Source organism: Rousettus aegyptiacus, unplaced genomic scaffold, assembly GCF_014176215.1.
Source record: "Rousettus aegyptiacus isolate mRouAeg1 unplaced genomic scaffold, mRouAeg1.p scaffold_m13_p_2, whole genome shotgun sequence".
NCBI lineage: Eukaryota > Metazoa > Chordata > Mammalia > Chiroptera > Pteropodidae > Rousettus > Rousettus aegyptiacus.
The window spans coordinates 19,549,278-19,566,746 of record NW_023416295.1 but is presented as its reverse complement, the minus strand read 5'-3'; the positions used below and the strand labels follow the sequence as shown (position 1 = coordinate 19,566,746).

Here is a 17,469-nt window from a genome sequence, read left to right as displayed (position 1 = left end):
CATATGTGTATGTGTGTATATACATGCATATACATAATACACATAGATATGCGGCAAAATAAATAAGAATAGACAAACTGAAACAGGCTAACTTATTACACATAATGCACTTATTTTAGATAAATGCATATAAATATAAATTGAGGACCAAACAATTTTGGTATTACTGAACTTGTGAAGAACCTAAAAGACCGCTAAAGCCAACGTTAATGATACTATTTTCTTCTACTAATCTCTTATCATACTTTCTCTTTTCTAACCTGATGAAATGTTCTGTTATCGATTTAGTATGATCCTAGACAGATCTCAGCAAGGTGAAGGCTATGCCATGCTCATTATGTGATAAGTCTTAGAGGACATAGATAGTATGAGTCTTTGCACATAGTAAGAACTCTATAAGTCTAATGAAAAATAAATGAAGTAAATTTATTTTACATATCTTTCTAAACTAGAAATGAATATTTACTGAAAACTTACTGCTCAGTATATTTGTGATATGGTGTGTGTGACAATATGTGAAGGAGCTATTAACCAAAAGACATTGACAACCCTGTTGGGGATGCAAATATAACAGACATAGCACACAGGTATTAGGTGTTATTCCTGAGTACATGGATCACAAATTTAGTAGAAAATTAGACGAGAGAGTAACATAGGTTGAAACTCACTTTTTAAAACAACATTATATGAAAAATTAGAGAATACTATATTTTAAAGCATCTCCCTGCAAAAGAATAAAATACTTTAGTGAGAATATAGTAACATTTTCATCAAGGAAATAAATGTTCCACATTTTGAAATTAATTTATTTTTCATTTTAAAGGTACTTGGCTCATTGGTTTAATCACAAGGAAAAAAAAAATTAAAAAAACCCCTTTTCTGGCTTTATAATCAAACCCCTTGTCTTTGCAATCCTCCCAAAAAGCTTACACGTGCTCCCTATGGTTAATTTGCCACATGCTTGCTAGAGCTGGCAATTTTTAATTTACTGGTTATATTCACCTATTATTTGTATGCATTATACCAAACATATTCCTGATTCACTAAAATTTCTTTGTGGGAGATACATGCAAATTGCAATGAATACGGCTAAAATTGAGTGGGCCCTAGATCTTAATTAAAAGTTGTCAAAAAAAAAATAAAAAAGGTAAAAAAATAACTGGCTCCCTTGACCATTTTCTTACCAGGAAACAAATGAAAAAGGGAAATTTATTTCTGACCATAAATCCCAAATGTTTTATTTTATTTGCCCCCAGTTAGCTTTCTCACCTAGCTAAGCAGTATTTCCTGCTATTATTAGCTGTTGGTCCAATATCAGCTGACCAGTATCCGTCAAACTCCTTGCTTCAATGAGCTTAGAGACTCCCAAGGAACTCCATGTAGGCAGACTTATGCTTACAGCTTCTAATTATTTTCTAATAGATAATGGAGCATTTAGATGCAGAGAAGTTAGATTAAATTTGTAAGTGGATCAAAACCCTAGATAAAATTGCAGCAGTGAGGATCATTGTAGAAAACTCTTAGCTTTTTAGTTTTGAGATAAAGAGCACTCGCTGATTGCTTATTTTCTGTGACAAATTTGTCTCATAATTTTACAACATCAAAGTGTCTCCTTCTTATTTTCTAATTACGTTATGCTATTTTATACGTAAGCTTTAAGCTATGTGCACCAAAAACATGTTTTCTTAGGACTTGTTGCAGCATTTAGAAATGTACAAAAGGATATCTTGACATTTTTTTCCTTACTGGGGGAAAACAACAACAACAAACAATTGAGCTGTTTAGATAGTATGTATATTACAACTTATTGTTTTAACACACTAAAAGAAGTGTAGATATGATAATCCTTTTATGCAAAGTGGTAATTCTGAATTTAATCTATTTATTTATACAATACCATACATCGTAATTCTTTTTGGTTGTATAATTCAAATGATTTGTCTAGATTTTTGTCTGGTAGAATAGTCATACATACTCGGTTTAATTTTCTAATCTGATGGGAAGAGTAAGTGGCGTAAAATGTCGTATGAAGCAATAATAAGAAAATGATGAGATCATCAACAGGGCTTTGAAGGGTAAGGATATCTCTTGAGCAAAGCTTGAATTCATTGAATGCAACAGGTCACCTCAAACACTCAGAAGAAAAAGCTCAAAAGAAATAAAATTCTGTAAAGGAACTGACACTTGCTTATGACTTGTAGCAACTGTCTCTCACTGAGTACTGTGAACTTTTGGAGGAGGCAGAGTAATGGTATGAGAAGCCAGTAGACTTTGGCACTGGAGACTTTTCTATTCAGGCTTTATCTTCCCTTACTGGCTTTGCAATGAGAAAAATAATTTAAATACTATCTTTAAGTTTCACTCTCCTCACAAAATAGGCATATGCGTACCCATCTTTAGGCTTTCCTTTGCTTCACTCTAGATGCAAAGAATCCCTTCTTTCTTTAATTTATAATTTGTAATTTTGGTTTTAATTTACATATTAGGTTCTAGAAAATATGTTTTAGAAATATATGTCTGCTATTAATAGCCAATTCATAGTGGAACATAATCAAGAACGAAATGATAGACTGATTCCTTTTCACTCTGGTTTTGCTTTGTCATTGAGTTAGTTTTTGTCCAAACCCACCACAGTCTATTGTACAGATTAGCTCTTGCACTTAAATCAAAGGAAGGGAGAGTTTAGTGCAAACAAAACGGTACCCAAATTCATCCCTGTTTACATAGTATCTGTAATCTAGAGGGAAATCTCCCCATGTGTGATCCAGGATTACTGAATCCTATTGCTAAATGTGAGCTTAAACTAAACAATTTGGGCTGAATGAATCTCCAACTGTCCGTGTCAGAGAATCCTTTTACTAAGGCTATTAACTTAAGGATGATAATAGTATGGAGGCAATACTGGCAGAGTTTCTATTCACAAATTCTTTTCATGCAACCAGATGTATTGTCAATTTGTTTAGTTTTAGACAGGCTGTGCTTTGCAAATTGTAGACACAAACCTGTTAGTAATGTAACAGTGGTGCAAGGTACAATGAGGAATTATTTTGATCATTTGCGAAAACTATCGTAAGAATAAGTTTGATATATCTTTGTGAAATAGTCCTTTTTGAATACCATTTCTAGCAATATATATATACACATATGCATATGGATTCTATTTTAAGTATCGTAGCACATTAAGCCTTCATTTCCTGAACCAAATTACTGATATACGAATAACTAAAATCACTTTATGCCACATAATGCAAACTAAGACTTTATTCAGATGGTTCCCTCCTTCTGCAGAAATAATATTTTGTATTCTTAAATCTGTAAAGAGCATTAACAAAAATCTCCTAAATTAAGGCTTGGTATGTTTAAAATTGTTTGCTGATTGCCTGGAAATTCTATGTTCTAGTCTTTGCCTGCTCTGTGGGCAAAAGTTTTCTCCCTGAATTTTATGAACAGTCTTCATATTATAAACAACTCTTCCTACTGATACAGTCAAATGGAGTAGTTTTTTTTTTTTTTTTTCCTAAGCCATCGTAATTGGCAAATACCATTTAGAATGGAGTCAAAAACATACATGCTCAGTGCAATTCTTGTCCAGCTCTATAGTGAGCTCCAAAGGACTTTCAGAGGGTATGGTGATTCTTCTTTACAGAGTCAGCATAGAAGGCCTGTTCCTCAGTGACATGTTGGTGTTCTGGATTCAAGAAAACTACTGAGTTTGTAGAAATAAATCAGGGATGAGCAATATAAATGTCTAAGGAAAATGACCCAAGTGCAATATGCCAAACAAAGATAGGACTGTTGGGGAAAAATATTACAGAATCAATAAGGCTGGAATAGAAAAGTCTTAAAGGAAGAGCAATAAAAGTCTTTTAAAAACAGAAAAATAAATCCATTTAGTCAATTAACCAAGTATTTATTATTTCCTAACTATGTGCCTGTATTGCACTTGCCATTAGATATGCCGTGGTGGAGTTAACAGACAGTCCCTTCGTCAGGAATCTTATAATCCAGTGGTATAGACGGGAATCAGCAATAAAAATTAGGACAAATAAATAAAACCTGTAATAATAGATGTACAAAGGAAATTTCTGAGCACTGTTTGTAGATTAAAATTTAGATTAAGGAGTCAGAAAAAGGGATCTTTGAGAAAGTATATTTAAAATGAGAAAACAAGGATAACTAAGTGTTATTGGGTGGAATTGGGGGAGGACACTCCAGGCTAAGGCATTGACTGACTTACTTGGCTTGGAAGAGGAGTGGAATGAAAGTCGGTGAAGAGAAAAAAAAAAAAAAAAACCTGGGAAAGTAATTAGGAGCTCTGGAAGCCAAGGAACTAGTATTTTACTTAAGTGAAGACACTGAAAGGTTTTATGCAGAGAAGAAACAAAGTTCAAGCTTCGTATTATAAAAGAGAGAATCCATTTACTTCAGCGAAGGAACCAAAAGATTTTATGCAGAGAAGCAACACATTTCAAGCTTTGCATTAAAAATTCTCAAAATTCATACTAAATGAATTGATGGCTTTGATTAGAGTGGTGGCAATGGAATATAAAAAGAAGAGGCTGCTCTCCAAATGTGTTTCTGGCATAGAAGCAAAGCATTTACTCTTGAATCGGAAGTAGAAACTGAAAGTTTGAGAGGGTGTGACATTCAAGGATAAATCCCCAATGTTTGATAGAGATGAATAGGATGGATGGATATATAAATTATTTAAATGGATAAGACTGAATGTAAAAGAGATTTAGAAGAGAAGACGAACAGGTTCATTCTGAATGTGTTAAACTTGAGATGACCCTGAGATTTCAACATGGCGATAGCAAGGATGGAGATGAGGTCAGATTCATAAAAGAGACTAGAGATGGAATTTCATAATCTCGTGAGACAGTCTGAAGAAAATGTGTAGTTTAAAAAGAGACCTAGAATAAGCTACTGAGAAATTTTAATATTTCTTGGATTGTGTACTGCCAGCTAACTATTGAAAAGCTAGGGAGTTGGAGATTTTTGTAAGAATGTGGTTAAACTGATGGGCCATGGATATAAGTTGGCTGCAGAGAGATGTGAGGATAGGTGGCAGCTGAGGGACAGAAAGAAGCAGGAAAGAATCAATGACTGGGAGATACTTAAGAGGGTAAAACTTTTCTCCAGCGGGTACTATAGAAAGGAACTGGAGGGGCTGGATGATGAGATTGGAGAAGTGGGTGTTTGATATAGTGATTTCGGATGTGATGGCATTTCTGACTGAGTTCTATACAACAAGCAGGGTGTGTACAAGGGCCTATGAAATAAAGTATAAGAGAAATGATCTACTTCAGTCACTGGGAAATTTTTCTTTTATTTTTAGTAGAGATTTGAAAATCTATAAATTCCGTTTCTAATGGAGTTTATAGATTCTCTTTATGAAGATATTATTTCATTTTTAAAAGCAAAGTAATTATCCAAAACTTTTATTAATGAGTCTATATCTATATCTATATCTATATCTATATCTATATCTATATATATAAAATAAGAAAAAAAAAGCATTGGTTAACTGACTTTTCATGATTACATCAGCAGTGTAGAGTCCTGTGACATCTAAACCATGGACCTTAAAAAAAGAAATTTATATATATATATATATATTTTTTTACCTCATTTAAATAAAGTATATTCATGTATATAAATGAGCAAAATCTTTAAGGACTAAAATTATAATTGGATTAAATTATATGAATTTTTTTAAAAAATCACTAATAGTATGACACAACCTCTGTCTAAGAAGTACCATTAACTATGTGAAGCCACATGAATGAAAAGTCGTAATGTAAAAATAATGTTGTAGAACAAAATTTATTTTCAAACCATTTTGTAAGTCTGCTATAATTTGGAAAAAAATATAGACTCTAACCAACGACTTTTATTTATCTCACATCGCTAATATGACATAAATTCCAGCTGAACAACTTCTTTCAAGACATTGACTATCATAAATACAACACAGAAAGAAGAAACACATAAACACAATTCACAGGGAAATTCCTTCAGAAAATAGCCAAATGGCAGTAGTGTAAGATAAATAAAATGTCCTACTGTATAGGATAAGGAAAACAAGTTATTCTTCTTTGAATGAGAAAGTCATCATTTACACAGTAAGGTTGGGTGATCTGCAATGCATTTCCTTGCAGCACCTTACTGTGAACTCTGTGGTTGGTTTGGTGTGGGAAAGTAAAGGCAACAAGAAGATCAGGTAAACACTAAGCCAAACTATTATTCATCTGTCAGTGGAACTTAGGATAATTACAGAACTTCTTTTATCCCAAGATTAATTTTTTAAGACAACAATAATTAAAAAAAATTTTAAAACACACACCCTTCCTAGGCAAATATAGTAATGTTGAGTGATAGTGAACTTAAATATCAGGAAAACAAACAGTGTTGGAAACTCAGAGCAACTTAAGAGCCTGCCTGATTTGAACACACTGGCCCTAATTCTAAAAATCCTATTCATCAGTCATTTTTTAGGTATGTGCTCTATATCATTTGGTGGATTAAAAAAAAAAGAAAAAGACAAAACAAAACAAAGTTCTTGCATTTTCCCAATGAAACTGTATTATTTTAAATAAAAAAATAAGAGTGTGTACAGATATAGGGATTCTTCTAATAAAAGTGGACTGACCTTTAGCGTCATTTTCTTAATGTTGTTCAATGTGATCTTCCTTTATAGGGATAAAGAACGTACTAGCTATTTACTAGCAGTATGTTATTATCATTATGAATCCATTAGACATATTCAGGTGAGCTGAGTAATATAATAGCCTCGTGACCAAACTCTCTCTCTTCTTGCTTTTAGGATAGCATTTACTAGGACACAAATTGCTTCCTATTTACTTTTTGCCTATGGTAAAAATTCTAAGAAAATACAAATGTCCTCTCCTTTGCCCTTGGATATCAATAGAAATGTCAGATGTAGTGAGTTTTGAGTATTAAGTTGTATCACTTATTAGAATAACCAGTAAAGCACAGTTACATCTGATAAATCTAATAATAGCAGTAATTGAATCAGACATATTCTACACTGAGCATAAAGTTTTGGGAGGGGAGAGGGTGATGTTCAATGTTAAACAAGAACATGCAATTTCAATTGTCTTTGGAAGTTTTATTTCCCTTCTATGAAATGGTACAGAACACATGAACACACATTCATGGAAATATAAATATACACATACACTAGTTTGCAAAAGAGATAGGTAGCATAGTTGCAAGTAGACACTGAGATTGAAAGTTGTCCTTAGAATGCTCTACTATAGTGTTATGCCGATTGACTATCACCTGCCAGTCTTTGCCAAATGGCTCATGCCTGGTTTTGCCACCCTTGGCAGGTAGGACATGTAAGAGAATAAACATCCTTCTCGCCCAATAGCCCTCTACCAATGACTGGCAGCTGGAGTCCTTACATCAGCTCCCTTAACCCTTGAGAAGGGTAACTGAGGTGTATATCCTATACTGGCTGCCAAAGTCTCTCTAACAGAGAAAAGGTCCATTCACTCATGATGGCAACTGCCTTTAGTGGCTCCCCTGCCTGTCTCCTTTCCATACTCTCCTGCTGATGAATCCTTCACCTCCAAAATAAATAACTGTAACCCAAATCCTTGTTTCAGGGTCAGTGTCTGCTTCTGGAAGAACCCAGACTAAGACATATACCAAACATATGACTTTTAACAATAATCCTGAGAAAATTTGCAATTTTGACTTAATCTTTAGGTCTAAATTACAAATAATTTTGCTTACACAAAACTTTTTTATTGTGATTTGATATGTTGTTCAAGTATTTATAATAATCTATACATTTAATAGATGAGCTAAAAATCTAAGTATGAAAAATACCTAGGTATATACGTTTATATTAAAATGGCACCAGGCTATTTAAAATACTAAATTTGCCATTAATTTGGCCAGTTTCAGTTATTGTGCTATCCTTCTAATGTTCTGAAATAACTCATGAAAATAGTAGGATGTGTTTTTGCTTGATATTTATTGAAGTGCTGCCAATAGTAATCCATCAATGTGTTAGTCTTTTAGCATCCATCCGCAAGGCACAGTCAAAATATTTTCCTTATTTCTTTCTAACTTAAAAAGAAAAAAAAAAAAAAGAAAAGAAAAAAAAAACAGACTCCTTGGAATCTATTGGTCACAATCCATCAACCATCTAGGAAAATGACTCCTTTCATGGCTCAATCACAGTTTATTTAAAATCCAGCAAAAACCTAAGATTTCAAGCTGCCATCCTCACTCATGTTTCCATGGGAATAGACCTTGATCAGTAGGAAAAAAAAAAAAATGGATGGGGTTAGGAGCTTCAAATAATCATTCAAAATCATGATGAGGTTTTTAGAGCTTCTTTCTTAGGTGATTATTTTGTATCCTCTTAACCCCTTTTGCCAGTCTGTTTCCATGGAAATATGATAAAAAAAAAAGGCTGTCCAAACCTCCAGCAGAGATCATTAGCATTCTTGTGAATTTCAGCGTTGGCTGCAGTCTATGCTGGGTGAGATCTTTTTTTCTTTCAGTTTTACATATCAACCTACACTGTTTCTACACATTGTCATTTTCTTTATAGTTTTTACTTCTTTGAAAATTCTTTTCATAAATTTATACCAAGATCAAATTGATTGTGATATCACTGAAAAACATTTCAGTTTTACATTTTAATATATGAGCCAAAGCATGTAGCTATAGAGTGTCAGAACTTTTAGAGACCTATAGAAAGGAACATTATTTAGTTACTGGGCTCAATGTCTCTTAGATACCTGTTGGTAGATATGCAGCAAGGGTGGCATTTAGCATGTATAGTAACTGGTAAGGCATGGTGTCAACCAATCAAAGCAGCTGGGTTGTATTAGCTCATTATCAGCCCTATTGTATAATAACTAATAAAAAGTTAAACTAAAAGTAGCCCTATATAAGATGGTTAGCATTATGCCCAAATAAAATTTCCAAGGTCACAAACTGAGCTACTATAAAACTTACAAAAGAGCTTATAAGAGAAACTGAGTAGATATATAGAGCAATCCATCTTTTAAAAAATCAAAATACATATGCTTGTATCATCTTTCATATAAAGGTCATTTGAAAATCAAAATCATTCTTGTGACTGGAGACATTATGCTAAAAGATAGAGGAAAAATATTTATGGGTCTTTGATAGAACCCCTGTTAGGTATCTTGTGTTGAATGTAAAAAAATAAAAGCATGCTATGTGCATAGTTTCATCTGTCCTACCTTCTTAAATTTGCTGAACAGCCCAATCTACAATTTTTGCTAGGGGAAATCTTAAGGTTCTGATTGACCTTATAAAGCACATTTATTCAGGACTCTCATTATTTTATAGTTGGAGCTTTTATCTATAAAAATGTGTTGTCTTCTGAATTTGAATTGAAAAAAAAAGTCAATTTCAATGGGTAATTATCTAACTTAGGTTCCTAATTTAAGTTTAACAGAGACTAACTTATTATAAAAACTAATCTTGATTGATGTTTTCAACTAAATAGATCATAGCAATAATAAAATCAAGCAGTCTAGATAATTTTTCAAATCATCATCTCTACTTCCAAATGTAGTTTGGCACAGTGGTTAAACACGTGGCCCTTGAGGGTACGGCTTGGCTTGCAGGCCAAATTTGTCTTTCAAACTGTTCGTATAAATAGTCTTATGGAAATACAGTCACATTCATTCCTATGTTTTGTTTCATTTCATATTAATTGTCAAACACTTGAGTTGAGTAGTTGCCACAGAGGTCACATTGTGTGAAAGCCTATTTACTCTGTTTGTTTAAGCAAAACTCTGCCAATCTCGTTCAAGCCTTCATTTTTATTAAGATTACACCATTTCCAGAGAAGAAACTTGTAAGTAGAAGAGACTTTAAAAAAAAAAAAAATTCTAAAAGCAATCTATTAATAATGGATCAAAATGTAATTGCCTGGTGTCTATACTTACATCCATGAACTCCACATTGGCTTTGGGACCAGTTGTCTCATTAAGAATCTTAATAGCCACAGGAATCTTCACTGTTTCTCCTTCAGGTACCCAAATACCCTTTGGGGGGGAAAAATCACGTTAAATCTGTACTAAGACATATATAACATTTATGCCAGAAACAAAATTTGATTTAACCACTCAACCTATTAATTTATTTAAAAAGTAATTTAGAAGTCTTATATTCTTTCATTTAATCAACAAACATTTATCAAGCACCTGCTAGATGTTATGAGTTACTCAGCAACTTTGTTGTCTTCTTTCATTATCTGAAGATGAATTAGTTATACATGTATTCTTTTTTCAAGGTAAGTTTACACTATTATAAAATTCAATTTCTGTACATGAGAAAGTTTTCAGTGCAAAAACATTAAAATAATATTTGATTTGAATGATATTTTCAACTTCTCAAGACTTTCAGAAGGCTGTTCCATTCTTGAATTTCAGTTGTCTCATTTGCAATTTAGAAAACTAGAATATGTAATGTTGGAGGTTCTTTGCAGCTTTAGTTATTATCTAATTTATTCTGAAACTTAAAAAACAATAAAAAAGCAAATTTTTATGTTCCTGAAGTTCCGATTGATTTAAAAATTAATTTTTAAAGGTTATTATTTAAGAATTAGTTTTCAAAGGCAAGTATTAGGGAATATACAGTATATATTAATTTATCTATATTACTAAATTGTATATGCCAAGGATTTTTATCTCTGAAATAATATAAAATATTTATTTTGACCATTGTCAGTTCTTTTTTCCTATAGAAATATAATTATAATATCTGAACAGGATCTTTGCATTAGGAAAGTATATAGTAGGTACAGTTTAAATAAATACAATGTTAACCTGAATAACAGCATTTCTGTATAAACAACTCAAACATTTGAATGACAACAAGGATTTTGATAAGACATACAAGGATGCATGGATTACATAAGAATACATATATTTTTAAGTGTACTGTCTTAAATGAACACAGAAGCAAACATGAGGTTACATGAAAAAAAAAAGATCTCAAATTTTAATTAATTAGCCTGAAATAAATAAGTCTTCTTAGGCCAGTTTTACTATAAAACTAAAGGAAAAAAAAAATAGTCTATTATTCCTGAACAGAACATCTCTACTTCCTGTCTTTCTTATTATCAGCTAGTCATAGTTATAAAAATTTTTAGTTTTTCACTATGTACTTCTATGCTAAAACATATGTATTTGTGATACCTTAAGTTGTAATAATATAAGTGGAGACCTAAACACAAGAATTTTTTAAAAAGTCAAAATAATAAAGGAAAAAAAGGATGTTAATCTTTAGAAGGTGAATTTAAGGGTTACATTCTTAGAGTGAATATGGAAATATATGGGTCAAACGAAAAATAATAAGACAAGTTTCTTGTTGTCTCACAGTTTTCAAATATTATTAATGCTTAAATGGGAAAAACAAACCAAAGAAGCCCAAGACCCACAGGTTATATTTTCTCACTCATGGTACCTACAGTGAACAGGCTTATCATTATTCAATGAGTAACTGTAGAGGGGATTAACTTATAAAGATATAGTATCAGTATTAAAATATTCCTAAAGCATACTTTTGAAATAAGAATATAAGTTCATTTTTAATTATTTTCTACTGCTTTTTAAATAAGTATAGTCATTATTTTCTAGGCCAGACCAGACAAAAATTTAACTGTGCTGATATTCATGATATTTATTCAAATCTTTTATGTTTAAGCACAGTATGTCTCTAACAAAGAGGAAAAACTCAACAAATAATTGGTTAAGTCAAATTGAAAATTTGTAATCAAGAATAATTCTTTATAGTTTAAGACAGCATGGTCTTGTAAGAATTAATATGTTCATTAAACATAAGGTCAATTATAGACACTACAGGTATGTAATTCAAACATACTTATGGAAAATTATATACACTTGAATGAGTAATTTCAATAAAGGTATGCCATCATGAAAAATAGGCAAATCATTGTTTTTAATAAAAATATTAATAAAACTTTATTTTTAAATGTCTAAATGGGTAATATGTTCCTCCACTGAGGTCATGAGGTCACATTTAGTCTTGAGTTATATGTTATCTATGATTTAAAATAAAATTCATTTTCCAAATCACATTATCTTTAAAATATAAGGATAATAATAATATGCTAGGAACAATCTACAATTGAATTGTCTTTTAAATGAAAGTCCAATTTTTTTCTAGCATAATAAAAATGGAGAAACATAAAATAAGTTGTGTTTCTTCTAACATTCAAAGAATTGAAAACTAGAAGCCATCAAGTCAGCCTAGAACAATTTCTATTCAAATTAGTTACTCAGTTAATAATTTTGAATTTAATTGAATAGAATATGCATACTAAAATATTAAGAAATTTCAGTATTTACACCTTAGAATAAAACAGTTTTATTTGAAAGAGATTTGATTATTTTTGAAATACTCAGGAGAGAAAATTAAAGTTTATTTTCTAATTGTTAATATTTTCTGTTAAATATTTGTTTTAAATAAGAAAAATTGAGCACTTTAAAATGCAAAATTCCTGAGTCAATCTATTTTAACAGATATGTTTATAAAAAAAAGTAGTCTTGCATATATAAGTTTAAAAAATATATAAAAGTGGCAAAGTCAATTTGGGAACTGTAGGAATGGACATGACAAGGATTTAGCACTAAATAGAGTTTCTTATTCTTGTTGTTTACCATTAAAACTAAATTTCACCACAATTAACCTTGGCCTGGCCTCTGAATTGGTTCTGTAATTAAACTAAATAAGTAAACATACGAATCTCTCCATTTGAGCTTTCCCTTTTTAGAAATATTTCTGTTATTGAAAACCCATAATGTCACCCTCTCTTTCTGTCTTATCTGTGTTTCACAAAGTCACTTTTTTAGTTTGCACACATTGGTGAGGACATCAAAACTGAAAATTTTCTATTATATCAGACATATTACCTGGTAGACAAAAAGTGATTTAGGAACGAGCCCTGCCCGACTACGGTATCAGCACATTTGTGTGGATTCTAAAGAGGCTGAGGAAATGGGAAGATGTTTGGATAGAACAGCTGAGGGAAAGAGGAGCGAGGGATCACGGCACATTGCCCAGGCCTGTGTGGGGTTGCATGGGGCGCTGTGCAGGGGGAAAGGAAAATGGGTTGCAGCTGTATGTCTTGGATAAAAACACAATTTGCCAAAGGGGAGATACTATCAAAAGGGGCTCAGAAAGTATCAAGAGAAAGAACTATACTTTGGCTTCGTACCTGTTTTTTCTGCCTTCTCACATCTGTATCCATTCCCAACTTGCTTAATACAAATTAATGAATTCATTCGTACATCAACATTTCAATACCATAAAGATTCTCTTCTCTGAATATTAAAGGAAATTAGCTTGGCCAGAGCAATAACTTTGGCTATTATTTAAAACAAACCTGGAACAAAATTTAAAATAATCAGTGGTATGTATTATTTTTTACTTACTTTATAGACGGTTCCAAAAGCACCAGAGCCAAGTACCTTCACTCTTTTGAGCTCAGTTTCTTTCAAAATACGAAGTTGAGCTTGATTGGGTGCTGTGCCACTGGGAGTTAATGGTTCTACCAACTATAAAACAAAAAGAATACAGGTTACAACTTTCAATTCAACAATCAGCACTTCTCTCTCTTTCTCTAACTTTGGCTGGTTCTCTTTCTCACACACAGAAAAACACACAAGTATATTTTTTCTTGAAAAACATTTTTATAATATGGATCACTCACCATTCCTTCAAACTCTATCCTTTCTCTTCTCATACTCTTAGCCTGGGTGAGCACAACTGACGAACGTGTATCTACTGGGTGGCATACTAGGCTAGGAGATTTTTTTCTTCTCATTTTTATAAAAAATTAGAGACTAATTCGGGGCTCTTAATTCTACTTTTTCAAGCCCCTTTGTTTTTTGGCAACTTCAGCTAAGACTCAGAGATTTTAGTTATGTCAGAACTCTATCAAAGTTTTCTTTCTCATTTAAAATGATTTGATACATTGAAAAAAGAAAGAAAGAAACACTGCCTTCTTAGCATTTAAGATCTAGCTGAGAAGCCAGAACAAACATGACAGAAGAGAAAAAAATAAGTTATCACAACACCAGTACACATGGACAATACTTTCTAAAACTTTCACGTATATGTAAAATACTCAGATTCTTGTTAAAATGCAGATTCTGGTTGGTTCCATAGGTCTAGGGTTGGGGCTGAAATTTTCATTTTACTGAACTCCATGTGATGTCTATGTATGATGATGGCCCCTGAACAAATTTTAAGTGGCAAAGGCCTAGATACCTTCTAGATCAAAAATTATAAAATTCTATAAATTGATGTTAGATCGTAAGTGAAGGCTAGAAAATGCAAAAAAATACAATAAGCACCAAGGAGTAAGGTTCATTAGTTTTGGCTTCCTAAAGGAGGAACACTTTAAAATTAGTTTTGAGATGATAAAAATGAGTTGGCAAAAGGGAGGGCGCTGTCACTGTGAAGAACAGTTTGGACAGAGCATCAAGGAGAAGGAGGAAGACATAAAGGGGCCTACGACAGGGAGTGGAACAGATCTGAAGGTTGGCATCTGGGTGGGAAACAGCAGACCATGAAGTGTGGCCGAAGGGGGTAAAATTAGACTGATAATGCTTCTGTCACAGTTTAGATACCATTCAGCCAGAGAGGATGAACAAGCAAGGGGAAAGGTATGCGAATATGTGCCAATTTCTTGCCTATGTGAGAAGAAAAAATGTAAACAATGGAGAGACTGCGTACCAAAAAGTTTATATCTTATGTTAAAATTTTAGATTTTTATTTATGCTTGAGGAAAAAGGCAAGTGAGAGAAATAGGAGGTTTTTTTGTTTTTTTTTTTAAGTTAAATAAAGGAGCTGAACTTTAAACACAGACAAATAGCTTGTTCTTTCTTAGCATAAGGAAATAATTAATGGCTACTCCTACTCAAATTGTCCTGAAAACCACCACAGTATTTCAAAATGTCTGTTTACAAGGCTAAGTGCACTGTGGCCCTCCAGCTTGGTTATTATTATCATGCTTCTGTGAAGATTATGGTGTACTTAATTAGCTAAACGGAGTCTTGAGTATAGGTAAGTTTAGCAATGGCAAGAATTTTGGGAAGAAGATGATAAAAATGATCAAGAAACCTAAGTTATTTTCCAGCAGTTTGACAACTAATATACTTCTATTTCATTTTCAAATTTATATTGTAAAAATGAATATAAATTCATCCAAATCACATAAAATAAATCATAGAATCACAAAACTCTTTGTTAAATCTGAAAATCTCCCATAAAAATCTTTTGAATTAAATTCTGTTGTGTAGGATTTATTTATTAGATTTTGATACACATACTATGTGCATAATAAGAAACTTCTATGATTTAAAAAAAAATTGTCTTTTTTTTTTTTTAAGTCTACAGCACCTGGTATTCCCAGGTAGTCTCCCATTCAAGTATTAACCAAGCCCAACCCTGCTTAGCATCTGAGATCAGACGGGATCAGGTGCGTTCAGGGTGGCATGGTCATAGACATAATTTCTTTTTTTTAAAAAAGGTACAAAAGTTATATAAAATCATAAGCAAGACTGGATTTCAGCACTTTGGGCTAAATACACTTACTATATATTGTGTACATGCCTTTGGCATATAGAATGTAATAATTTCATATTTGAAAAGCTTTGTAATTCTACCTGCAATGTTTCATCCTGTGCTATTTTCTTAGGTATCAATTTAAAATTTTCTTAAAACACATTTTTTCCAGGAATTTGAGTATCAAATCTTTAAAAAAGGCATAGTTTCATTTTGTGAGCTTGTAAAGCAGAAAGAGAACTGAGTTTAAATTTGTAGGTTTGTATACAAGTGCTGCCATTCACAGGCTTAGTAAACAATTTAGCCCTCCTGGACTTTCATTTCTCATCTGTGAATTTGGTATAGCAATAATTATCTTAGAGGATTGTTAAAGAATATAATGGTATATTATATAGATTGAAAACTTTGGGACATTGCCTGCCATATTGTAGACACTGAATCTGTCACTCGTCAAAGAATAGGATCAAGTCTTATTCTTAGGTCTTTTAGTTACAGCATCTAGCAAAGCATTAAGCATATAGTACATCTCAATAAGTTGTATGCTGAAAAAAATATACTTTCTACTTTTTGTAACAGAAGAAAGGCAATCTGGAGCAAAATAATTTTAGAAAAGTATATCAACTTTAGAGACATTCCAACATATATCACACTATAACAAATTTTTCACTTCTGAGACTGATTTTCAGCTTCAATACTTAAGGATTTAAGTTGATCCTCTTAAGAATTCCTCTTCTATTTAGATGGTAAAAAGAAAATCATAATTATTTACTTTTACTGAGACAAATATGGAAATTTGACAATTACATAATTTAGTCCTAAGTGATAACTTTCTATAAAAATAGAATCCACTTATAAAACCAACCATTATGTGTTTATTTATTAATGAAATGCCAATTTGAAAGACATTCTTAGAAATCACCATATTAACAAAACAAAATAACTCTTTTCATAGCAATGAGCACATGGTGGAGAGAAAGAATTTCTCTTCCATTTATTCAATCACTTAAAATGTCCACTGCTGTTCCAACTCTTCAGGTCCTCAACGACTCTCATTTACATCACTTTCCAGAATTCTCTCACTGACTGCCCCAAGCTAACCATGAGTGAAAATTCTGCCTCCAGCCTCTAACTGAGCTGAAAATATGGATAGCACATGAACTGTGCTCAAATTTTTATTCACATGTGTAAAGTTGAAAATGACCAAGTTGATCTTCTGTGAACATCCAAATCAAATAAAAATCACTACTGTTTTCCCAGGTATATAACTAACTATATTTTTAAGCTTGATAAGACAGCCCATGCTAATTTCAGATAACTCCAGTCCTGAGAAAGTATTTTCCTATATTTAATTTCAACTTCTAGAGGAAAGATTTAAAATTAATTCATCATCAATTTGCAAAATTTATGAAAAAATGAACATCCCCATTTCTGTCAATGTTAAGAGGTAAAGTCAAGACTGTCAGACTGACAATGAGAAAGCAAATAAACCCAGAGAAGGCTGAGTTTCAGAACAGATTTGCTCTAAATTGTTCAAATTGGCAGAAATGTGTATATCAGGAGAAAATGGTAGTATATGAGTTAAGAAGAATCTGGTAATGCATGGTCTTATGTAATTGTTTTTCTCCTATAACTTGTGCAGTGAAAGCTATCAGCTTGCATGCTAGAGAACTCAGTATGGCAATATAAAAGAAATTATAATAAATTATGGTAATTTACATATTCATGATAACTAACATGCACAATATTAAATACATCTCATAAATTGTGTGGTAAGGTCTGTGTGATTACAACACAGCTTTATCCTGTAAGCTCAGCCTTTCACTGCTCGAATGATGAGATCAGTGTCTACCT

At 32.2% G+C, this 17,469-nt stretch overlaps 1 protein-coding gene and 1 non-coding gene across 7 annotated transcripts in view; both read right to left on the bottom strand.

Moving 5' to 3' along the window:
• ERBB4 (erb-b2 receptor tyrosine kinase 4) overlaps positions 1-17,469 on the bottom strand; it is a 944,884-nt gene that overhangs the window by 192,030 nt on the left and 735,385 nt on the right. For all 6 annotated transcript variants that reach the window (XM_036236254.1, XM_036236256.1, XM_036236258.1 and 3 more), the window contains 2 exons: positions 13,482-13,604; positions 9,969-10,067 (listed from right to left, as the gene is read on the bottom strand). In XM_036236254.1, the coding sequence (XP_036092147.1) occupies positions 9,969-10,067; positions 13,482-13,604 (222 nt within the window). The remainder of the gene's footprint in view (positions 1-9,968; positions 10,068-13,481; positions 13,605-17,469) is intronic.
• LOC118614709 lies at positions 15,442-15,560 on the bottom strand. Its single transcript, XR_004956137.1, has one exon. It is a non-coding gene; the product is annotated as a 5S ribosomal RNA (ribosomal RNA).